This window comes from Pipistrellus hanaki, assembly GCF_964339955.1.
Source record: "Pipistrellus hanaki genome assembly, chromosome: 11".
In the NCBI taxonomy this organism is placed as follows: domain Eukaryota; kingdom Metazoa; phylum Chordata; class Mammalia; order Chiroptera; family Vespertilionidae; genus Pipistrellus; species Pipistrellus hanaki.
In genome coordinates this window covers 40,957,724-40,983,496 of record NC_140513.1, presented here as the reverse complement: position 1 = coordinate 40,983,496, position 25,773 = coordinate 40,957,724, and the positions used below count along the sequence as shown (strand labels likewise).

General features: G+C 42.9%; 1 protein-coding gene across 1 annotated transcript in view; it reads right to left on the bottom strand.

Moving 5' to 3' along the window:
* Positions 1-25,773, bottom strand: part of DMRT1 (doublesex and mab-3 related transcription factor 1) — a gene marked incomplete at both ends in the record, with an annotated part of 92,710 nt that overhangs the window by 42,184 nt on the left and 24,753 nt on the right. The window contains one exon of the mRNA XM_084899547.1: positions 12,459-12,742. Coding sequence (XP_084755673.1) covers positions 12,459-12,742 — 284 coding nt within the window. The remainder of the gene's footprint in view (positions 1-12,458; positions 12,743-25,773) is intronic.

Here is a 25,773-nt window from a genome sequence, read left to right as displayed (position 1 = left end):
TAACCTAACACTACCAACTCATTGTGCTCAGCCCTTCATCTCCACTAAGAAGCAAAGTTCTACTGAGAGCTATAGGTGCTCATAAATTAAAGGACTTGTTCATTTCTGCTAAAGGATATGATTTTTTCCCATTATGTAATGCTGCCTTGTTCTTATCTAATTTTTTTTTATTCCTTTAAATTAAACAAAGTGACCCTAAAACCCCAGGATTCCAGTGATTTATGACTCCTATTATTATTAACATGTGGTAGCTGGCAAACAAGAGGCATGCTTTACATTCTTATTACCCATCCCAAGGCTCTGAACCAGAATATGACCTATGAATGGGAGCTGGGCTAGTGTGGAACATGCGCAGTGTTAGTGTGAACCCTAAAGGAAAAACTAGGAGCTTTGGACTTTATTTTATTAAACTGTTGAGAACATACAGCATAAGAAAGAAATCCGAACCACTGGTTTCCTTTCAGATACTTTATAGTAACAATAAAATCCCAATAAAACATATAAATGTTAGAACTCACTTCTTTTTAAAAAAAAAATCCTAAATACCACTCATTGGTTATCTGTTAACACTTTAGATAGGAAGAGTCTGGTCTTACACAAAACTGAGCACTCGGTCTAGGTAACAGCTGAAAGAGATCATGAAAATCAACTTGCTGTCTGGCTGTTTTAAAAAGCATGGCTCAGCAACACAGAATTAGGTGGGGAAAGAGAATGGTCTCCTGAGAAGAGTGAATATATGGATAAAGCTCCTAATTCCAAACTCTGATACTTAAACAAATAGTGTAAAGATTCTCTTGGCACTGGCATGTGGCTTACAGTCTTTTAAACTGCAAAAGCTACATGTGGGATGAACCTTTGGTTTTATGAACAAAAACCTGTTTATATTTAAAAAAAAAATAAAGAGGGCTTGTCACATGCTGTGGAATCCTACATCTCCTGCTAAGAATAAAGGCTGGGGCTCACTTTTGCCCTCATTAAAGGAGTTCTTTAGTTTTAGTAGAAGCTTCTTTTCAAACCATCTTAAAGGGACGCCTGTTCCCACCTCGCCTAACTACCCTCTGAGAGCTGCCCCAGTCCATACACCCCCCCTATGCAAGTTCTTTACCTGAAAAGCAAGTGCCTGTTCACCTCCTGTACTATGTACCTCATCCATCCTCTGGGCTCCACAGATCACACAGCTGGGGAGAATTAGTTTTATATTCAGGCTAAAATGACGGTTGCTCACATTTCAGAGATTACTGAAAGAGTAACAGGGCAAGCGCTGAGTAAAGTGACACAACAGATTCCCTTCAGCTAGAGTCTGTCCCTCCCTTCTTCCTGTCCCTCTGGTCCTCTGGGTGCTTGTTTTTTCTCTCCTGATTTCATCCACTTCCTCTACTGCCCTCATCTTACTTTCTGTTAAGTGTTCATATTATGCAATGCCCTCCACTCCCCTCCCTAGAGCGAGGAGGGGGAAAAAGGAGAGAGGGAGACTGGTCTTGTGAGGATTCTGGACCCTGGAAGGGATTCCTGCAAAGCCTGGGCGGCTGCCTTCAATGAGCAGAAGAAGGCGGCGCTGGGTTTGAGGGTCAGCGAGGCTGAAGAACGAAGAGCTGTTTGTCCAGAAATTGGAGGGCTCTTCGTCCCCAGAAAGGAGGTTGGAGGGGAGAAAGGAGAGAGATGACAGGAGAAACAGAATACTCATGCAATACGGCAGACAGGAAAATCATTTGAGAAATTATACATCTCAGATGCTCTCAGCTGTAAACCTCATGCTTCCCAAAGCTTCAGAACATCTGTGACACTGTGCCAAAATGAAACAGCACTTTGTATGGGTAGGCTTTTCAGAAAGAATGGAAGGAAAGGAGCTCAACTCCAGGCTTGCATTAATCCCAGAGTAAATTTTTAAAACATCAAAACAAACCCTATAAGATACACCATGAAAAAAATAAGGAAGGCATTTAGAACTATAGAACAACACTGACCGTTAAAACATAAACCAAGCCCCCTCTCCAATTCCCAGAAATCTGGGACCGAGCATGGAACAGGGCTCAGACCACTCTTGTATGAACTCTAAGGAATGAAACCCCCATGTGATACTAGGATTACACTTGTATGCATTAGTGGTCCATTCTGTTTGTTCTATTTCCACATTTTAAAAAACCCAAATTAGTTTTCAAACATGTATCATTCAGTTGGTGGTTTTCACCATCTGTGTTAGTTGTACTGACAGAACGAAGTTTACTCCTGCGGATGGTGTTGTCCAAAAATGCAGCATTGTGACCACTGAGTGGGCTCCAAAATAACTCACTGGGTGGTAATCAGAATTAAAAAACAAACCAACAGTATAGCAACAAAATGAAAACAAATCAGAACAGAAATATAAAACTCCATCATATGTGGAAGAGCTGTTTTATAAACTTCATTTTGTCCTTATATGTACATATAAATATATATTACATCACAATATAAAACATTTTTTACTATGGGTCTCAGTCTAAAATGTTTGCAAGACTCTGAGATATATAAATCAATTCAATGGAAGCAAGGACCTTTAGAAATAGGAAAAAGATAGTCTTAAAAAAGAAAAAGATGGTTTTTCTGGAAACTGGAAGGTTTTGCTGCGCTCACAAAAGAAATGAAGGCGGTCCATGTAGAGACAGCCTCTGGCAGGCACTAGCCCAGCACCTTGCTCATTATCACAAATCTATGCAAGATTTGCCAGCTCCTAGGCCAGAAACTTATATTTGTCTCATTCACAAATTCAAGGCACAAACCTAACTGAAGTCATATACAGAGCCAGGCAGAAATGCAAATACTGTATTTTTATAATGAGCTGGTGGACAAAGAAATGGCAAAGATTGTATTTTTAATATTTGTTTAATAATTATTAGGACATAGGCCTCTCCAGTCTCTGTAATATGTCGAATTTCTAAGAGCATTATAGAACATCTCTTAAGACAGGCGGAGGGGGCTTGTAACAGTGACATTCTTAACATAACTTTGCTGGAAAAGTATTGGCTTATTGACTATGGGACTAATGGAATTTCAGAGGAAGAAAATGAGCATTTATTGAGAGATACTCTAGAGACTTGTCATCTCATGGAGTCATCATAATGTAATCACCATCAACATGGAAATAAACTGCTCAGTGATAAGGTAACTTGGTTCTGCAGAGAGGAGGCAAAATTCACAGCAATTGGACCCCAGAAGCTTCTCTCTACTAAACCAAGCCACCTGTCCCTGTTTTTAACTAGATATCTGCTTGTTATAAAGATCTAATCACTGCCTTTGGCTTTTAAGAATTCCTCATATTTTAAAACAAGCATTTTTTGGAGGGGGGGTAGTCTGAAAATGAGAAGGAAATATGCCTATAATCACACATTCAGGAACTTTGATTTTAGGACTGGCAGTAACAGAGGCATGCATATCTATTCCCATTTTGATGGACAAACTTAATTAACCTTTGCTACTCTGTTCCAACCTACTGTTTTAGACAAAACTAGTGACCCACAAACAATATGTTACCACCAGAATCTCAATGGCTGTGACACCAAGAGATATAGCTCCATCAGCAGTATCGGGAAATAAGCCAGTTGGGTTAGCTGCTCTAAGAAATATGGATTATATTCACGTCACACATGATTTGTCAGAAACATTAGGATACTTTTGGCATAAATCAGCAATGTGAAGGGTATCTTATGAGTGCTGAACATGATAGACTGCCTGGAGGGCAAGGTGAGATCGTCTGGGCCACCCTCTACCAATAGAACATAGCAAAGTCACACCCATGACTATTGCTGGTAAGTGTGAGCACACGTACACACTCACAGTATTTTACCTGAACTGGCATTAAAAATCCAAATGCAAGTTGGTGATCACTGATGGGAATCCCAACTTGCAGTGGGCCAGTGGCATGGAAAGACCCTTCCCACTCCAAAACCATGATGGAGAGAATCCATTTTAAGTAACCAAAATGACACAACATAGAAAAAAAAATCTGTCTTCCTAAATTACACAGAAGTGGTGCGCGTGTGTGTGTGTGTGTGTGCGTGTGCGTGTGCGTGTGCGTGTGCGTGTGTGTGTGTGTAGGCACAGAACCATACTTAAGAGCCTTATGTTTAGTAATTTAAATTTGATTAATACTATCAAGACATAGGATTCCATTCCCTCTACTATGTCAAGCCTCTGAAACATTATGACAGGTGACATCTTATAAAATATTATGAGATGTAAGAAAATACCTCTCAAGGCTTCATATGAGGAAATGTTTTTAGAAGACAGAGATATAATGGGCATGAATGTGCCTCTACAATTAGGCAAACCTGGTTCCAACTCCGGCTCCCCCACTTCCAGCTGTGACCATAGTTACTTCATCTCCCTGAGCATCCGTTTCCTCAGCCACAAAAGGGGTAACAACCTCTGACAGGGGTGTGGTTAATGGTTCAGTACAATGTGATATATGAAGTGACCAGGACCATAAGGCTGTTCAACAACTGTCCTGTACACCTTCCCCGCTCACTCCCCTCAGGGACCTCCCACGGTGGGAGCATCCTGGAGGGGGTGTTGGTCACCCTCGAGGACCATGCTTTTGGGTTTGCTACCAAGTAACTCTGAACCCTTTCACAGGTATGACAGGGCTCTCGTAACAAAGACAGAGACAGAAAAACCTGTCCACTGCATACTTGAGGACCTAAACATTTTAAGGACCTAAACATTTTATTTAATATTTGAAAGAAAAATTCAGTCTCTGAAAATTTTCTACTTTTCAATAATTTTAAAAAGTTGAAAAACCAATTTAAGGTCCTACACTGCCACTATCAAACACAGAGATGGGAAGAGAGAACATCCCTTCACGTTCTTGATTTTCTACATGTACTTGAGACACGGAATTAATGCGTGTGCTTTCCTTCTCCCACTATTGGCTGGTAAGAACTGGGAATTGCCAAAAAAGAATGTATATGAGAGGTAATGTGATAAAAATGGTTTGAGAAATAAAATGAGGACTAATCCTTTTCTTCTTTCTCAATCTTCTTAAGAACCCCCCTCTCAGGAGGTTATGTGTCTCTCCTATGGTATTCCTAACAAGGTAAAAAATAAAATAACGCAAATCAGCTTCTATTAAGCGTTGCCTTGATTCTGGCCTTTATTCAACTAATGAAGGACACATAACAGGCCACATAAGTATGGACTCTCAAGAAATTTGATAATCTCTCATCCACATACTAAAACATTCTGATAAGTAACTGGTTTTATATCATATTCACATTTATGTAACGGGGGGAAGTGAAATGGAAAACACAACTAGATAAGATTTTGGCACCGGACCAAGCAAATTGAATCTGAAAGTTTTCAAAACCATGATCTAATTATCTAATTTTCAAGAAGATTACAGAATCCCCCAATGACTATATAATTTACCAACCTGATGCTATTGTGTCAGGTCAAGTGTAACAAAAATAAATAAATCTCACAACAAACTGATAATGCATTTCTTTTCCTCTCCAACGGAATTGTGGAGCAGTCCCTGGAGAAAATCAGCCTTTTCGAAGGTTTTCAACTCAGTCCAGATAAAACTGAACTCCTATAAGAATGGGAATTAACCTGTAGGGCAGCCCATTTTTACTGGAGTCCCCCCAGGTTCCCAAGAATCTGGGTTTCCTGGGTGCTACTGGGCCACTACAGCCAGGCTGGAAGACATCCCTCGGAATATCCAGAGCCCAGCCCTGCCCCAGATCTCCTCTCAGAGTCACAGCTGCAGGCCCCCTCCCAGGTTTCCAGGGGGGCTGGAAACTCTCTCTTTTATAACCCACAGGTTTTTAACCAAATGCTCTGCAAAAAAGACCCTAGTGCAGCCCAGCAGGCATGGTCAGTGGCTGCGTGCCAACCTAAGGACCAGGAGGTCCCGTTCGATTTCCTATCAGGGCACATGCCAGGGTTGCAGGCTTGAACCCGAGCAGGGGGCGTGTAGAAGGTAGCCAATCAATGATTCTCTGAAATCGATGTTTCTCTCTCTATATATATTTTTTAAATTATATTTTATTGATTTTTTTTTTTACAGAGAAGAAGGGAGAGGGATAGAGAGTCAGAAACATCAATGAGAGAGAAACATCGATCAGCTGCCTACTGCACACCCCCTACGTGGGATGTGCCCGCAACCAATCCATATGCCCCTGACCAGAATCGAACCTGGGACCCTTCAGTCCACAGACTGACACTCTATCCACTGAGCCAAACCGGTTTCAGCTGTATTTTATTTTTAAATGAGCCTCTTGTGCACTGCTGTAGTTAATGGGACATTCCTCACTACCTCTCACCATCTGTCTGAGTTCAGTTTCTAAAATGCCCATGAGCTCCCTCAGCTTTGGTTCCAGAGCAAGAGCCACCAGAAACATCATCATGACAGCACCATGCTTACAAACCTCCCTCAAGACAAAATGGAAAGCATGAAGTGATTAAACTTCATGCTTTCCAAAACAAAACAGCAATTCCTTCAGGAAACTATAATAAAAATCAGAGGATGGCTGTCATGACCAAGACAAAACAGCAATTCCTTTGTGAACATAAGTGTAAACTAGAGGCCTAGTGCATAGCCTGACCTGTGGGATTGGGCCAAAACCAGCTCTCTGACGTCCCTCGAGAGATCCTGGATAGTGAGGGCACAGGACAGGCTGAGGAACCCCACAGGTGCATTATTGGGGCCAGGGAGGGACCTGGGAGGGCTACAGGGCATGTCCGGCCTATCTCACTCAGTCCTGATCAGCTGTACCCCAGCAGCAAGCTAACCTACCAGTTGGAGCATCTACCCCAGTTGGAGCGTCTGCCTCCTGCACGTCACAGTGACTGGTCAACCAGTCAACTGCCCCTCCCCCCAACCCCATTGTTAGTGCACATCATAGCGAGCGGTTGAATGGCCTTAATATATCATTAGCATATTTCACTTTGATTGGTTGAACGAACAACTGGATGACCAGACACTTAGCATAGTAGGCTTTTATTACAGAGGAGAATAGGGGTAAGATTAGAAAGTCAGTTTTGCATTCATTGGGCTGCAAAGCTCTGGAAGGTTTCACACTATGGCAGAGAATTACTGCTGTCCTCACTGCCCACTGGCCAACAGAAGCCCTTCTCCCTGCAGGATTCAAAATATGCTGAAAAGGTCTGAGAGAACTGGGTGTATCATCTCTCCTTAAAAAGTAATAATCTAATAAGGAGTTATATTTTAACAGAAAAAAATATAGACTTGGCTAAGACTTGACAGGCAATTTATGGGACAGTTCACAGTAAAAGCAATGGAAGCCCCAATCCTGAGGAAGTCTGACACCTACACTGCACTGACATAACTTCCTGTCATCTACTGGGACTTCTCACATTTCTTTAAACAAGATTCTCTAAGACTGGCCTTTGGACTTGGCAAGCCCTGTGTCCTTACTGCACTAGAAGGCAGGACCTAATTAGGGTGCACATGAAGGAATCCCACAGAATTCTGGGCTGGCATGGGGATAATCACAGAACTGCCATAAAAAGAAAAGATCAAAGCATTCTGCCTATAAGAAATTAAACTGAGATTAAGTTGACACAATTTCTTTAAAAAGCATACTGAAAATCCAGAAAAACTTTGCTGTTGTCATGGTGACATGGTGACTGATGCAGTGGCTTCTAGGCTTTCCCTGGACTTCAAACAGGTAAAATGTGAAGAAGAAGAAAAAAAAAAAGAGGGTGAAGTGAGGATACAGAAGTACTAGTTTTACCAACTTTCATTTTAAATCCTCACCTGAGGTTATGTTTTCTTTTTAATTATTGATTTTAAAGACAGAGGGAGAGAGGGAAAAACACGGATGTAAGAGAAAAATATTAATTGGATGTCTACTGCACAGGTCCTGACCAGGGATTGAACCATAGCCTAAGTATGTGCCCTGACTGGGAATCAAACCCACAATAATCTTTTGGTGTATAGGATGATGTTCCACCCAATTGGAACATGGCCAGGGCTTTACCAACTTTTTATATTGCTAAGAAAGTGCCCCTGCAATATAATATATAATTAACAGGATCATATTTTATTTTTTTAAATGTTGAAAGGGTATGGTCTGAATAAAAACAAGTTTTTGAACTGAATAATTTAGCTTTAGGAAAAATCCACTTATCCTATTTTCCTCATTTCTTTGTAACATTTTGCATACATCACAATGAACTGCTAGACACATTCCCAGTAAAAGAAGGAACCAGTATGCACTACTGGTATCTAAACTGAATTAACACACTAAGACTACAAATCAGAACTGGAGATATTTTTAGTGGGAAGAAAAATGATCAATAGTTTTCTGTAAAATGACTACCTAACTAGATACACCTAAATAAGCAATTATAAAATCATTAGAATTACAAGCATTCACAAAAGTGGCCAGATATAAAATACACATAATAGAAGTAAAAGTTGTAACTCTTTCAGTCATTAACAGAAATTTATCCTATATAATAAAAGGCTACTATGCAAATAGACCAAACAGCAGAACAACCGATCACTATGCCATGCACTGACCACCAGGGAGCAGATGCTTAAAGCAGGAGCTGCCCCCTGGTGGTCAGTGTGCTACCACAGGGGGAGCGTCGCTCAGCCAGAAGCAGGTTCATGGCTGGCGAGTGCAGCGGTAGTGGCAGGAGCCTCTCCTGCCTCCATGGCAACACTAGGGATGTCCGACTGCTAAGCCATCAGTTGGACATCCCCTGAGGGCTCCCAGACTGTGAAAGGGCACAGGCCAAGTTGAACCCCCCTCCCCCTGCCATCCAAGTGCACGAATTTCGTGCACTGGGCTTCTAATTATCTCTATAATTTCCCTTTTAAGGAAACAAATTATGGTTGTTAGACCTAATAGGTCAAATCAAATACTATAACTACTTTACCCTTTCTTGAGGAAAGAAACTGCTTTAAATGGTTTAAACTGTTTATGTTCCAATAAACCCTTCTTGTGCCTGCTTGCAAATTTTGTCAATTTTTCTTTCCAGAGGCAAAAAAATAGTCAGGGTTATCTAGCAATAGATAGTGACCAATAACAAGGGAAGCCAGAGCTAGTTTAACCTGTTAAAGACATGAGCAATGGAAGTGGGCGGGCAGCCTAGTGGATCACAAGACTCCTTGTAGAAAGAACACATTCCCAAGGGTAGGAAGGCCCAGGTTTAGGCCTGGCCCTCCACTAACAGCTGTGTTCCTCAGGCAGGTCACTTAACTCTCTCAGTGCAGAATTACTAGGAAATCTGAAGTGACCAGATGCACCTTATCCTGGGGCCTGATGGTGCAGCTTGGTGGCCTATTTCACCTTAAAAATTGAAGTGGAGCCCAGCTGGTGTAGTTCAGTGGCTGAGCATCAACCCATGAACCAAGAGGTCACTGGTTTTCAATCCCCAGTCAGGGCACATGCCTAGGTTCCCAGCTCAATCTCCAGTAGGGGGCATGCAGGAGGCAGCCCATTGATAATATGTCTCTCTCATCAATGTTTTTATTTCTCTATCCCTTTCCCTTCTTCTCTCTCTAAAAATCAATAAAAACATTAAAAAAAATTGAAGTGGTTTTTGCATTCTACCTTCTTCCTAACATAACATTTTTTAAAATTTGGGAACATTTTAAACTAATGACTGTTTCCCTGGGAATGGAAGTCCAGTTTAAACCTCGGATTCATATCCTGCTCTCCACTCCCTCCTCACTGCTGGACCCTCCTGTGAAGTTCCCAGGGCACAGAAGTGAAGGGGCTATGGCCATTTTCACAAAGCAAATGCTCAAGAACTCACTTCTTCTCCACATTCTTTTAGCTAACAGGATGTTCTGATGCTGAGGCAAGCTAAGAAAAGAGGCAGCAGTGTGAATACCAAGGCCCCTGTCAGCCTGCTGGTCATAGACCTGAAACACCAGGTGCTGGAAGGCCATCCCAGGAATGCTCACAAGGGAGCACCTTCCTCTGCGGTCCAAGCTACAGGTGCCAGGATAGAATTTCCTTCCTGCCTCTAACTCAGTTTCAAACCCAGGCTACTTTAAACTGTCCCCAACATCCCTCTTGTTTCCCAGTAATGATAGCAGCCTTCCCCCAAGACCAGCTTTTCATTTCTGTCTGCTTGGTTCAGTGGTAGATTCCCTAGCACAGAGTAGGACTTCCATCCATGTTTATTTAATAAGTGAATGCATTTCAGTGAGGTGCCTGATCATAAAGGGATGAGCATATCATAAGACATTTCAGAATGGGCCCAAAATAGTCACCAAAGGAAGGAACTCACCCGTGTGGCAATCTGACCACACCCTCACTGTGGTCTGAATGTGACTACACTCTGGTGGCACAAGCTTCTGAAAAGCAATCAGGAAGGTGCCTGCCCGCCACAGGGTAGAAAGGACTTTCAGATACTGCTCTGAGTCCTCCCATATTTATTTCTACTCACTTGATATGCACCTCTCCCTTGTCAACCTGGTACAACCTGTTTATTTAACAGATAATGTTGCCGTGGAGGAGTGCATAAGGCAATAAACAGCTTTTGGAGGCAATTAAATGTAGAAGTGAAATTGAGCCGCTGGTCAGGGGGACCAGCTATTCATCGTGAGTTTGTACCAGTGTCACAAATGTTATTCCTGTTTCCCAACAGGACAGGAATCTGTGATTGGGCCACAAATCTCCACAGGCTGGAGATAGACCTAAAGCGATGAAAGCAGCTTTCAGTGTGCAGGCACAAACAAGAGCGAGCCTCGGGATTCTGACCCAGCAGGCTGTCCTAGCAAGGGCACAAGAACGTGTCCTCAGGGGAATCTGGTCTTGCACAGTGGCTGAGACAGTCCTCCAAGTCCAGGCCACGCTGCCATGCAAGAGAGCTGCATCTTCTACAAAGACAGAACCTTTGGAAGGGATCACCACGGAAATCCAAGACCTCTGCCATACCCTTCCCAGGTTTCCCAGGTGGAGTGAGAATAAACATTAGTGTGTCAGGCATCACATGCATGAAAGACTTTGACAAAGTAGAGGGTAAATTAATTTAGGAGATTTCTGACTCTCCTGGAAAGCTCACCATAAGCTGTCTTTCTTTAAGAAAACACCTAAGATTTTTCTTTCTCATCCTTTTTCTCTTAAGCCAGCAGGTTGAGATCTTCCCTACTTTATCCTTAAAGCCTGGAAGCAGCCAGGAAACTCTCCTGGGGAATCTGCAGCATAAACTGTTTTGTTTTGTTTTTTTACCTACAAGAGATGTCTTTCTCCTTTCAGAGTGGAGAGTCTTTAGTAGAAATCAGCCTAGAACCTGCCTCAAATCATAAAATCCAAATGGCACTTTGAAAGACGGGTAGGGGCCCAGCTTAAAGATCCATAAATCACTGCTTTTCCTTTGATACTCATACTACCCCTCAATTTTAACACCAATGTTCTAACTTCCCTTTCTAAAAAGTATGATTCTAAAAATAAAAGGTATTAAAGCTGACATATTACTATGCCAAAAAAAAAAAAAAGCCAGACCCCTAGGAATAGTGAGAGAATCCAAAAAGTGGGATGACTTGAATATTAACAACTTCCCAACACCTAAAAAAAAGAAAATAGAGTAGAGTTGCTCAAAAAAATTCAACTCACATTTTTTAAAAAGTTGACATAAGGTCAAAGATTTGCCCTAACGACCTAAATGTAAGTTGCATTGTCTCTGAATCCATGCCCAGCTGAGAAAGTTTACATATAGCAAATGCATCCAAAATTAGAACATTTATCATGAAATCATAACAGCTTATGGATAGAGGGGACTTGGAGGTGTTGAGTCCAAGAGCTCATGTTTCTACAAATCCCCACCATGTGGTAATACTACCTGAAAATGCTTTCAATGGAATGGTCAAAACGGAGGAAAAGGAACAGCTCTGATAAACGCTCATTCCCTGATAATGAAAATGCTTTGCTTTCCCCCAAATATTAAAAAGCTCTTGACTGCACCCTATTTTTACATTACACTCTATTTTAAATAGTTCAGAGTATGAGAGACTGACCTCTATTCCCAGCTACAAACACCCACATTGGCCCAGCACAGCTGTGACCTAATTCCTTTTCTTACCTTTCTCCCATTTAAGCATACATACAGATTTTGATACTTCTTACTCCCAGGGTAAAATTAATTCATCAGGAAGATTACTATACAGAAGACTGCACCCAACATTTCCTTTGCTGCTCAAAGAAAATGGGGGCAAGGCAGGAGAAGGTGGGGCATAATATAGTAAGCTACTTTTGAATCTGACTATGGCCAAGTGGGTATTTATGCAAAATGACATTAGAAAATGAGAAAAGTAAAATTAAAAGACACACAAATATATGCATATTTCTTTACAGTTCCTTGAAGACAATGAATGAGGTTAAATAATCTTATATGTAGAGAGAAAAATTCTTTACATCTTTTGTATAATGTGCATATACGTATGAGAAGTGGGGTATATGTGTGGTTTTCACATATCCAGTTCACTCTGGGTAACATCTTACCTGCCACTGGTTTCCTGTCTGACCAGGCACGTAAGGTGCTGGGAGGCTCCGAAGGCTGTTCTTCACTGGGGATCCCGCAAGAGGGTTCCCCATGTCCCCAGAAGGGGAATCAGCAGTCAAAGCCATGGGGTACTGTGGGTAGTTGTACAGATTGTTGTAGTACGGAAACAGAGATGGCTGGTAAAAGCTGCTGTAGTAGGTGGATTCTGAAACCAGGTCAGGTGCGTTCTCCATGTGCCCTCTGCTGGTGACAGCAGGAATGTCCTGGATGACCATCCGTCCATCTAGAAAGAAAAAGAAAACAGCAACACAGTATTAATCTGGAATTTCACAAAACTTGACCTTTAAACCTTGGCAATGGATAGCCATCCTCCTCAGATCTCAGAGCTGCAGAAAAAGGCACCAGAACATGCAAAGTAAAGGACGGTTCCCAGCGTTGACATAACTCTGGTGGTGCGGGTGACAGATTATTGCAGATTACTTTTACTAAGAATACAAAACACATTTTAAGGGTCATTTTAATTAGATAGAGCCTGACCAGTAACTTTTTATCCTAATGTCAACGAAATAGAGATAAAATCTAAATTAACTTGGCTGTCTACACAAAAGTAATTATACTTCATTTTAAACAAGGCAATAAAAAAAAAATCCCAGTGCCCTAATTATGGCGGCCACATAGATATGTCAGAAAGTCAAAGCGGAAGTTAAAAGTCTGAGCAAACATTGTGTCCTTCACTTCCTTCCACAGCTGATGCCCTGTCCTTCAGAAGTCTGGACAGTGATTTATACCAGGAGTAGGCAAACTTCTTCTGTCAAAGGTCAGTGAGTAACTGTTTTAAGCTCTGTGGGCATTCAGTTGTGGAGCAGACAGGTTGATACAACAGATAGTGGGCCTTTGGGCTATAGAGTTTGCCAGCTGTGGGTCCACACTTTACACTGTGCCAATTCCAATAAACGACTAAAGGGACTCCTATGTCCAAAGAGTTGGTCCAGATGCCTGAAAAGGCTGCAGGGTGTCAGGATGCTCCTACCCAGCAGGAGTCTGCAGTCTAAGAGGACGTATATGATGGGATTACAAATAATAACAAGGATTATCATACAGAAACACCCACAAACTTCCACAAAAATTCAAAGGCTGTAAAAATGGCTTGCAGCCTAGAAAGGAATTACACTGACCTTCTCAGGAAAAAACACATGCAAAAAGCCCTGCATCAGAAGGGTATTATGCTAAATTATATAAGTCCAACAGAGAAAGACAAATATTTATATGTATAATTGAATGAACAAAAGAAGCAATCAAAATAGAAACAGACTCACAGATACAGAGAGCAGACTGACAGCTATCAGAGGGGAGAAGGGTTAGGGCTGGGCGAAAAATGTGAAGGGATTAATCAGTACAAACTGATAGTTATAGAATAGCCACCGAGGTGTAAATTACAGCGTAGGATATGCAGTCAATAATCGAGATAAATACGGGGCCATGTGGGTACTTGAAGCAGCAGGGAATAGCACTCTGTAAAGTACATGATTTTCTAACCACTTTACTATACATCTGAAACTAATAAAGAATAATACCGAATGTAAACTGTAATTAAAAAAATAAAAACAAATAAAATTTTAAAATTTTAAATAAGGGAAAATAAAAACTGCATCTGAGTTGCACTTTAAAATAGCAGAAAATAGGTTTAAAAAATGAAAAAAGGGCTGTAGGGACAAAGAAAAGGAAGCAGGAAAGTGCAAGGCAAATCTGGGGCTGATGAACAGGGGGTGAAGAACTCAGTGCAAAAGGGAAGGAGAGGTCCAGTCTGACAGGGAGACTGGTGCAAGGTGAGGGAAAGCCTCCGTCCAATTTTCCGGCTGGCCTCTCGTCACAGTGCGGCAGGAACCACTGAGGATTCCTGAGCAAGGAGTGGAGAGGGAGCAAGTGAGAGCTGTGCTTGGGGTGATTGATCTGATGGCAATTTGTAGGCAAGGGAAGGGAGACCAGAGGCCGGAAGAGCCACTAGGGAGCACTGCAGTAGTCAGGGAGAGACCTAGAAGACTCAAATATAAGAGAGGCGACCTGGGCCAGGGACCTGAAGGAGACAAAACTCAATACGACGGAGGGCAGATAGGACGTCAGAAATTAAGTTGCAGGTCAAAACCGGTTTAGCTCAGTGGATAGACCATCGGCCTGCCTACTCAAGGGTCCCAGGTTCGATTCCAGTCAAGGGCATGTACCTTGGTTGCAGGCACATCCCCAGTAGGGGGTGTGCAAGAGGCAGCTGATTGATGTCTCTCTGTCATCAATGTTTCTAACTCTCTATCCCTCTCTCCTTCCTCTCTGTAAAAAATCAATAAAAATAAAATAAAATAAAATATTAAAATAAAATAAAATAAAATAAAAAAGAAATTAAGTTGCAGGATAAGGCAAAGAAATGCAAAGCAGATGTAAGGAAGAATGGGAAGCCTGGACGTGGCAGAGGAGAGGGAGGTGGTAAGTTCTGTTTAATCAAGGTGCCCGAGGGACACACACGTGGGAGCAATGGGTGAGAGTGAGGAGCTTGACACCTGCACTCAGGGGGAAGGCTGGGATTCAGGAGCCATCGCCGGGTGCCCTGGGGAGAGCAGGAGGGAGCTGTTACAGAAAAGCATGTTCTGAAAGGAGAGCCAAGGCTAAAACCAGGGAGAACTGAGGAGAAACGCAATGTCACAGAGGCCAAAGCTGACACGGAATTTGCAGGAAGAAATCTGACCTGTCCACTGCTGCTAAGAGTTCAAGCAAAATTAGTTCTGGAAAAGCCCAACAGAGGGTTAGGTGTTTAGCGTAGAAGGATCAAGAGGGCGAGGAGCAAGTGAGCAATGAAGAAATAGAGTGATGGTGCTTCTGTCTCACCAGAATGGAAAATGCAGCAAGAGGCACCATGCCTGTTAGCTCACCTTTGCGCCCCTGTGCCTAGCACACTATTGGCCACCAGGTGGTAAATAGTTGCAAATAGTATCAATAAATGATGTTTTTTCAAGCAGCCTGATGTAAAAATAAATGTGACTAAAAAATAGAAGCTCCATGCCGGGACCGGTTTGGCTCAGTGGATAGAGCGTCAGCCTGCGGACTGAAAGGTTCCGGGTTCGATTCCGGTCAGGGGCATGTACCTTGGTTGCGGGCACATCCCCAGTGGGGGGTGTGCAAGAGGCAGCTGATTGATGATTCTCTCTCATTGATGTTTCTAACTCTCTATCCCTCTCTATTCCTCTCCGTGAAAAATCAATAAAATATAAAAAAAAATAGAAGCTCCAGAGACTAATAAGATGTTGTTCATTTTTAATATACAGAGGTTTGGAATATGTAGTCAGGTAGAAGAAGCTAATGGAAAGAAATTCTCAGGACAATCAGTGCACAGCCATCTCTCCAACCTCTGCTATAGCAAATTCCCAAAACAGTAACTAGAGGCATCTCTTCAACATTGGATGTCATCAAAGCTGGTAAGTGAGGCTAAGTGTCACTATTAATTTGAGATAAATCAGAAAGTAAGATTTCCAACTCAGAAGCCACAAAATACATAAACTAACCATACAGAATTTGAAATATGTATAGCATCGGAAAGTGGTTTTCCACATACAAACTCCTTTTTTTTTTTTTTTTTTTTAGTATATGCCCAATCTGGGATAGAACCCCAAACCTAGGGTGCCTTGACTGGGAATTGAATCCACAACCTTTCAGTGTACAGAATGATGCTCCTACCAGAGCAACCAGGCCAGGGCCCACGTATAAACTCTTACTAGCCTATTAACCATTTTCTGAATCACAGAAACAAACACAGTAAAAACTCACAGCTAGTTCTATAAACCTGACCTGAATCACCATCCGTACCAGACCCTGCACTGTGACTAGTTTCTCTTGCCCAATGCCATGCCTAACGCACACTGTGACAGGGATATTTTACCTGCATAGTCCGTATGACTAGGTAGAAAAACCACAGAAAACATCTGGTTTGGCTCAGTGGACAGAGTGTTGGCCTTCAGACTGAAGGGTTCCAGGTTCAGTTACAGGCTCCATCCCCGGGCCCTGGGGTGTGTGGGGGGGAGGCAACCGATTGATGTGTCATGTTTCTCTCTCTGTCTCTCCCCCTCCCTTCTCTCCGTCTCTCCCCCTCCCTCCCACTCTCTGGAAATACATCCTCAGATGAGGATTAACAACAACAAAATTTTTTTTTTTTAATTGTAGTGGATATACTGGTACAATATTATATTAGTTTCAGGTGTATAATACAGTGATTAGACATTTATATATAATACATTACAATGTGATCACCACAATAAGTCTAGTAACTATCTGTCACTGTACAAAGTTAATACAATATTATTGACTATAATCTGAATCTCGCTCTTTATTTTTCTAAAGTAAAAACTGGCCAAGGTTGGCACTTAACAATATTAATCATAGGAAACAACAGCATTATTCCCAAGAGAATGTAGCAGCTCTCTTAACCAGTGGTCCCTTGCAGGAATTACCAGTACCTGCCAGGCTGCCAATGAAAGTATGAAGTAAGAAGTTTTTTTTGTTTTTGTTTTGTTTTAAATATATTTTATTGATTTTGTACAGAGAGGAAGGGAGAGAGATACAGAGTTAGAAACATCGATGAGAGAGAGTCATCGATCAGCTGTCTCTTGCACACCCCCTACTGGGGATATGCCCACAACCAAGGTACGTGCCCTTTACCGGAATCGAACCCGGGACCCTTCAGTCCCCAAGCCGACGCTCTATCCATTGAGCCAAACCGGTTTCGGCTGAAGTAAGAAGTTTTAAGTGCTGCTATATATTCGGTGTAGTCTTCACTTGTGCTATCTGGAACAAAGATCGGCAGGACTGGGTTCCACAGCTGGGAAAGGACTGGAGAAGCATGTACCTACAGAAGCGACCAACAGCATTTGCAGCAGAGACGTTTGCAGAGATGATGCTTGCAGACTCGATCACGTCTTATTTCAGTGCTCATATTTGTGGTTCCATGCATTCCAGAGTTTGGTAAGGCTTCCTAATTGCTCTGCTACTTTTTCCATGCTAACGTATGCAGCGTGAAATATGACTCACTCCTTCATGAGAGATCAATATAGCCACACATGATAAATACCCTTATTGATCTTGCAGTGTTATATGCTGGTCTCTGGGCCCATGGCATATTAATAGTAGTTAACCAGTAATTCATTTTAAGGTATGTGAAGGCTTCCACTCTTCTGAAGTGTCAAGATTCCCAGAGTTGTTGCACTTTGAGTCCTTTACGTTCAAACCAGGAGCCATACTCTCCCCCTTTCAATAACAACACCAAACGCCATAGTTTTCAATATGAAAGATTACACATAAAACCAATATTTACAATTTTCAATGATAACACTATTTTGTGATTCACAATGACCTCATGGAAACAATTAATTTATGTATACCACATTTCATTTGTCTTTGTAATCCATACTCTCGAATGGTGCCTTTCCACTTAGCTTCTAGTTTTAAGAGTCACCAACCAAGGAAAATTGTTCCCAACTAAATTTGAGATATCAGAATTATCTGCCATCAACTAACAGGTTGTGCTAGGAGGGCACAGAAAAAGTACAAGTCATCTTCCCGACTCTTTTTTTACTCAAAGAAAAAGGTCTTGAGGAAAAGATTATCATTTGATGATGGCATGTCACAGGCTTTCGAGGATGACAGCAGGGTGCCCCCTCACTGAAACAAGAAAGCTACGTTTCCTCAGCTCCCTGCTTTCCCATGCCCCTCTGCAGGGCAACCCTGCGTCCAGAGGAGTCAGCTCCTGGCATCTCCTAGACTTAGAAACACTGAGAAATCCAGTGTGAGGCTTCAGGACTCTTCCCCTGCAAGAGAGCGAGCTTAGAGGGAGGCACATGAAGGAGGGAGGGGAGCTGTTGCATGGGCTGACACCTGGGCCCTCTCAGCACTCACAAATCTAAGAAGGAAAGCTTGCTATCCTGAGCCAGGAAATGGGTGCTTTTCTGAATTAAAGCAGAGCCATTATAGAGAGAGGCCTGATAACAAGGCAGCAGTGTGCCTACCGTTCACACCACTAACTGGTGACTGTGATGATATTGCCACACCTGTCACCTCTCCTGCCGGAGAAACATTTCATGTTGCAATAAATTTACTGAGCACCTACAGCAGGGGTCCTCAAACTTTTTAAAGTGGGGGCCAGATCACGGTCCCTCAGAGAGCTGGAGGGCCGGATTATATGAACTACTAATTCCTACTGTAACACCTCGGCTGCGCTCACTGCCCAAAAAACCTGGCGGGCAGGATCAGACTCCTCTGCGGGCTGCATGTGGCCCTCGGGCCGTAGTTTGAAGACCTACAGTGTGCAAGACAACCTGTCCAGCACCTTGGACGCTGCAGAGCTTAGCTGTAAGGGCAGATTCTGGAACAAACACACAGAAGGAAAGCCTGACCAAGGCTATGGGGAACATAAAACTGTGGAAGGGAGGGCAGGATTAAGCCCAACCTTCAAAGTCCATGTTCTGCTGATGCTGGCTCTCTAACGATACTCTTGTACACAGGAAAGGAATATGTGAGATCCCATTTCTCCTTTTGCCCTAAGGAATTTTTTTTTAATGTAATTTGGTTTCAGAGGAATCTGTCAGGTTCACTTTTCTTTTTAGGCATTTCATAAAAAACAACCTGAAGTTGGTTGTCCTTTAAAGCCAGGAACAGGCTCGGTTCAAAGGTGTGGGAAATGTCAATGTGGGAAGCAAAGGGATCTGGGGGGAGGGGGGAAGGTAGAACAGGGAAGAGGGAGGGAGGAGGAGGGGGAGCAGGAGGACCAGAGGGAAGGAGAGGCAGATTGATTGTTGAGTAAGACTAGATCAAAGAAACCAAGCAGGAGAAAGATGGAAAAAACATAAAGAGAAGGGAAAGCAAATCCAAGAAACTCACCAAGATTTAAAACAGGCCGCCCCCGGGCCATTGCCAAGCCCAGGGAGTAACAATCACAGCCATTGTTAGCAACTCCCAAAGTGCTGAGCCAAGAAGAAGCAAAACCAAGCCTGCCCGCTAGGACCTTACCCTCTACGTCACAGTGTCCGGGAGTTAGAAGAGCAGGATGCAAAGCAGGGGGGCACAGAGTCCCTGGTGAAATGAGAATGAGGGTGCTAAGTGGATCCCCAGGAGCAGCTACAGCACTGCACCCCTACCTCATTCACATCTGCCCTACCTGCCTACTCACAGGCTTCTGCTCTCCCTTCCCTGGCTCCTGCCCTCTGTGTCTCCCTCCCCCTCCGAAGTCCCCAGGGCACCCAAGGAAACTGTGAGCCTCCAGTGGGAGTCAGATAGAGAGAAAATGCCATTTCTCTGACTTTACCAGAAAACGTCTCGTGGCCATGAAAGCCTATCTCACAGCCAAGAAAGAGGTTCTCTCTCTTTAGGCCAGTTCAGAATTTCCTATCATTGGCCAGATGCCAGCAACAGTTTGGGGCTGTCAGCACTTCCCAGCAGATTGGATAAGACAATGCCACACCGCAGGCTAGCAGCAAGGTTTGAGTTTGGGAGTGAGAGAGAAGAGAGGGAAGATGCCAACATATCTCCTCCCCATCGAGTACTCTATTCTAAAAGAAGTTTTACAGAGAATTCCTTCTCGAGGATTTTTAATATCTTTTACACTAAGAAAATTTTAAATTAGGAGCATACCTGACTGTGTACATACAGGGGTAGGGAAAAGTAGGTTACAGGTGTGAGTACATGAAACACAGAGCTTATTCTTGTATTATTATTTATTATTATAGTATTTATTTGTACTACAGCTGTAAACCTACTTTTGCCCACCCCTGTATATTTAGGCCTCCACAGAAAAGGTATGCTTTCAACCATATTTGGACATGAGAGATTTGCAAAAATGTGAAATAATATCACCCTCCTCACTCATTTTTGCAATATACTTAAAGTGTAGGGGCCTAATTTATCAGGATCCTTGTTTGTGCTTGGGCATGAAGGGTATTCAACACAGGAGGCATCTGGGACACAGTTTAAGTCTGCTCATGGCCAGCTACCTTTTGGTATTTGGATTCTGCTTTAATTATTTAGATAACTTTTAATAATAAGCTCACAGCACAGTTGGCATGGCTCAGAGGTTGAGCATCAGCCTATGAACCAGGAACTCACAGGTTTGATTCCCCATCAGGGCACATACCCAGGTTGCAAGCTCCATCCCCAGTAGGGAATGTGCAGTGATTCCCTCTCAGTGATGTCCACTCTTCCCTTTCCAGAGTCCATAAGATCAAAAGTATTTCCACACTAACATAAAAATATTACCTGCCTTTTTCACTGTTGACAAATGCAGTGATGATGGGAGCTGGTGCCTTAGCACAAATCAAGGCAGTTCCACCAAAATGCATAGGCACACCTCATCATTATGAAGTAAAATATTTTTTAAATTCTGTGTTCACTTTGCTTAAGATGCCCTGGTGAAGCAGAAAAAATGACTTCATCATACATCTACTTTGGAGTGTGTCTTTTTAATATTGTGAGACAAGATGGGAAGCACTCATCAAGTATTTCTGCTGCACACCACAGGGAGATAGCTGTCTTACAGGGGCCCTTGTGCAACTACTTAAATGAAGAGCTAAGTTTGCTGCTTTTCACATTGGAACACAGTGGACAAAAAAGGGATTCTATGGAAAGCATGAATAATAAATTCCTAACTAGGTGATCTTATAATAAATTCCTAACTAGGCAGGTCAAAGTGGGCGTTAAACCCTAGGAATATAATTTATTTTGTTTTATCTTTGCCTTAAACAGGCCCTGTCCATTGTTTCTGTGCATCTAGGTTAACACACTTTTGAAATGCCTTCAGAAGCATAACCACCCTCAAGAGAGCATATAAGCATTTTAATTATCCTGTAATCCAACTTCACCTTACTTTCTCCCACCTTCATATAATCCTAAATTCCCTCCTTAATTCTGAATGCATACAAGAAACTGCAAAATTGTCATTCTCCAGTGTATCAGAGATCTTGCTTCCTGGCAATCGTCATCAGTTTTGGCTCAACTAAGCTCTTACAGAAATTTTCTACAGGTTCAGACATTTCTGACATCGGCAATGCCATATACCTGAAAAAATGACTGGTGAAAAGAATGGTTACGGCGACTTGGGGATTTGGCACAATCTCCTGGAAATCAACAGTGAGCCTCTCACTTCAAGAAAAACTTACAGTATTTACTGCTATGAATCTGAGCTTCCAAATAAAAATTAGAATTTTGGCAAACTTAGAACCGCTACCATGTGCTTGACAGCTTCCCAATTTAAAGCCTCTTTTGATGAGATCAGTAATATCTTAGTGAGTGGGATAAAGTGATATTTTATGATGAAACATGTCAACATTTGGAAAAAAATACATAACTCAGTAAACTAGTATTTTCCAAATGACCAAAGCATGAGGTTATGAAATCATGCATGAATGAAAGATCCATTCAAAGGGCAGGATGGATCAATGAGTTTAATTTAACAAAAAGCTCATTAGCATAATTTCAGACTCATTATAATTATTACAAAATTATTACTTGTCAAGTTTCGACCTAGTATCAAAGAACAGTCACAATGACCTGAAAAGGCTATTCAAATTCTTTTCTCCCTTTTCTATTTACTTATGTGAAGCTGAATTTTCTTCATGTATTTCAATCAAAACAGATTGAAGAAGATATGGGAACCCAGCTGTGTCCTAGTAAGCCAGACATAAAAGAGATTTGCAAAAATGTGAAATAATACCACTCTCCTCACTCATTTTTATAATATACTAATTTTTCATTAAAAACTTACTTATGTTAACAAGTAGTGGGTTTACTATTTTAAATAAATTAATAAACACAGTTTTAATTTCTGAGTCTTAAGTCTTTAGTTCATTAAATATTAACATATATAACACATAGACAAAAGCTCTTTGAAGTCCTGGATGATTTTTAAGAGTGTGAAGGGGGATTCTCTGACTAAAAAGTTTGAGGGCCTCTGTCTTATAGGCTCCTCTCTTTCCAGAAGGACTGATTTCAGAACAATTGGAGTTCAGTGTCTCATTCTGAGCTAGCTCCCTGAGCTGTCAGCAATCAGCAATAAAGTCCCAGCTGAGGTCTCTGTCTTTATCCCTGAACCTGGAACATTCCTTTCAGTGAGGAAGACCTCCACCACTACAAACCATGCCAGGCAGCAGAATCTCAGGCTGAGAAAGCTGGCTCCCAAATCAAACTGCCTGATCAGCTCTGAAATCTACTGCCCCATGACCTTGGAAACGGTTACCTAATTCTTCTGTGCCTCAGGATCTACATGTGCATGAGGGAAATGCTGCTACTTACACTACAGAGAGCGGGAAAGGCTCTAAAACACGGTAAGTGCTCAATAAACGCTAGCTATTGTTATTATCATGGTCACAATACACTGAAAACATTCTCTGCCATCAAGCAAGAGAGCCACCAATTAACTCTGTAAAGTTATCCTTGCTCCAAATGTTCATCCTCAGGGTATGCAGGAGGCTTGGGCTGCAGCTGGTGTGACTTCCCCGTGCGAATGAACTTGGGAAGGAGCAGAATTATCCAGTCCTGGCCTTCTCTGAGGTCAGACAGTAGCCTTGAGTGCAGTCGGTGTGATATCACTCCCTAAAGTCATAATCAGGAAATGCGGGAACAATCTGTTTCTCCCACAAGACAATCATGACAGGGCTATTTTAAACGTCAAACACAAACCTGGCGCCAGGCAAGTAAACAACCTCTTCACTGTGTACCTGCCTCGCCCGGAACCATCTCCACTTAGTGAGACAAACACAGCCAAGTGGAGAAGAGCTGACCATTCCTTCTCTTCCCCAAACTCCGTCTCCCCCAGCCCCACCTCCTCTTGTATTCAATTCTGCTATTGAGAAGCACAGCTATGGTGCTTCCCTTAAGCAAGCCAGGGATTTTATTTATTTGGGGGACTGCTGCTGTTTCAGGGCTGAACTTTTAGCTCGCTATAAAGTTAATGTGCTATTCAATGTTCATTCCAGGCTAGGCTGTGGGGCTGTGTACTTTCTGCCACCCCCAGAAGGCCATTATCTGTAATTGCCCATTACCATGCATAATTATTTCTTAGCTTGGTCTATGACCTCCAGGGTTGCACTGTTACAGCTAACTGCTCCGTCTAACCAAATTTGTGAAGGAAGCTTTTCTGATATTTCGTGCTTTTAATGGTATATTCCAAAGCCAACGTCGTGTTTTATAGGCACACTTTTCTCCAGTCAGGAGCATTTCAGATCTCTTCCAGGTGCACCTTCCCTACCTCTGTGGAGTTTTACCTCCCCTCTAATAATGGGAAAAATAAAGTACAATCAACCCTCCATTATGTGGGAGCTGATAATCCATACTAGGAATTATCTGGAGCCCTTTACACTCCCTTTTCTTTGATTTGGTTCTTTAATTATATCATGCTTTTTAAAGATGGCTACTAGGAAAAGGTGGAGATAGGGAAGGGAATAGGGAAAGGGTAAAATATTAAATCTCAAACTCAATATAGATGCTCCCACACGTAGTGTTTTTTGAGGGGAACTACTATGTTCAAATCAGTGGTTAAAATGAGATTTGGGGATGCCACGTACATTTAAAATATTAATTCTAGAACTGAAGTGTCACTTGCCATTTATCTCACTTTTTCATCAACACAGGGAAAGAGAAAAGGGGTGGGGAACAATGGCTGTACTCATGGGTGCTGAGGTGCTCAGCTATTGATTGGCATCTCTGTGTCTTCCTCACCATGGCCTCCTTCTGAAACCCCACTGCACCACTTAGGTATGAGGTTGTGAGCTGTACCTCAAAGCTATTATAAGGTTCACAAAAAAGTCTGAAAGAGTGTGAAACCACCTAGTGCAGTGGTGGGCAAACTCATTAGTCAACAGAGCCAAATATCAACAGTACAACGATTGAAATTTCTTTTGAGAACCAAATTTTTAAACTTAAACTTCTTCTAACGCCACTTCTTCAAAATAGACTCACCCAGGCTGTGGTATTTTGTGGAAGAGCCACACTCAAGGGGCCAAAGAGCCGCAGTTTGCCAACCACTGACCTAGTGTCTGTGTGGCCACCAATGGCCCCTGCATCTGAGCCTGTCCCACCATAATCTCTTGTGTCCACTACCTTCATGTGCCATCGTCAAGTCCCTTCTGCCGCTCCTTTTTTCTGAATAAAGTTCCTCTGAAATGAAAAGGAGTCGATTCTAAAAATAAAACCTTGTTCATTCTTTTAATAATAATTTTTACCAAAGTCAGGTAAGGGGAACCACAGAACAGCTGTATGTCCCTGAAGACTCTGCCAACTTAAGCTATGCGTATATAGACACACACATATCTATACACTACAGGTCCGAAGCACGAAATTCATGCAAGAGTAGGCCTTCCTTCCCCTGGCTGCCAGCACCAGCTTCTCTCTGGCACCTGGGACCCGGGCTTCCCTCAGAGCCCTGGCTTCAGCCAGAACATCATCCAGAAGGAAGTCCAGTCTAATTAGATTATGCTTTTATTATTATAGAAGATATATAAGGTCAACTGATCACTATGATACACTCTGACCACCAGGGGGGCAGACACTCAACACACAGAACAGGGCTCCCTCCTGTCTGGATTGGGCCACAGGGATCAGGCCAAAAGTGGCTCTCCGACATCCCCTCAGGGGACCTGGATTGCAAGAGAGCACAGGCCAGGCCAAGGGACCCCACAGGTGCACAAATATGTGCACCAGGTCTCTAATCTATATATATAAAGAGATAATATGCTAATTAGTCCTAACAGTGTCCTAGTCACGACTGTCCAACATGCTGTGGGCACACAGGAACTAGTGGGCAGGGATGGGGGTGGGAACTTGCACCATTGGGACATGAGGCTGCCGCCAGGGGCAGACCCCCCAGTGGAGGCACACACAGGCACGCTGTGCCACCCGGCCTGAAGGGGGGCGCCAGGTCGGAGGCAGCCCCCCCCCCCTCCGGCGGAGGCGAACACAGGCCCATGGCACTGCCCAGCCCAGAGGGGAGTGTAAGGATGGGGGTGGGGCCTCAGTGGAGAGCTCTCAGTACTCCTGTGCTGGGGTCTGAAGGCTGAGAGGAAGGGAGAGAAAATGGGCAGTTAGGGAGATCAGGCCAGGAGGGGAGAGCAGTTAGGGCCATCAGGGGTACAGTTAGGGGCATCAGGCAGGCAGGAGAGCAGTTAGGGGCATTAGACAGGCAGGCAGGTGAGCGCTTAAGAGACAGTGGTTCTGGATTGCGAGAGGGATCCCAGATTGGAGAGGGTGCAGGCCAGGCTGAGGGAGAGCTCCCCGTGCACAAATTTTGTGCAGCAG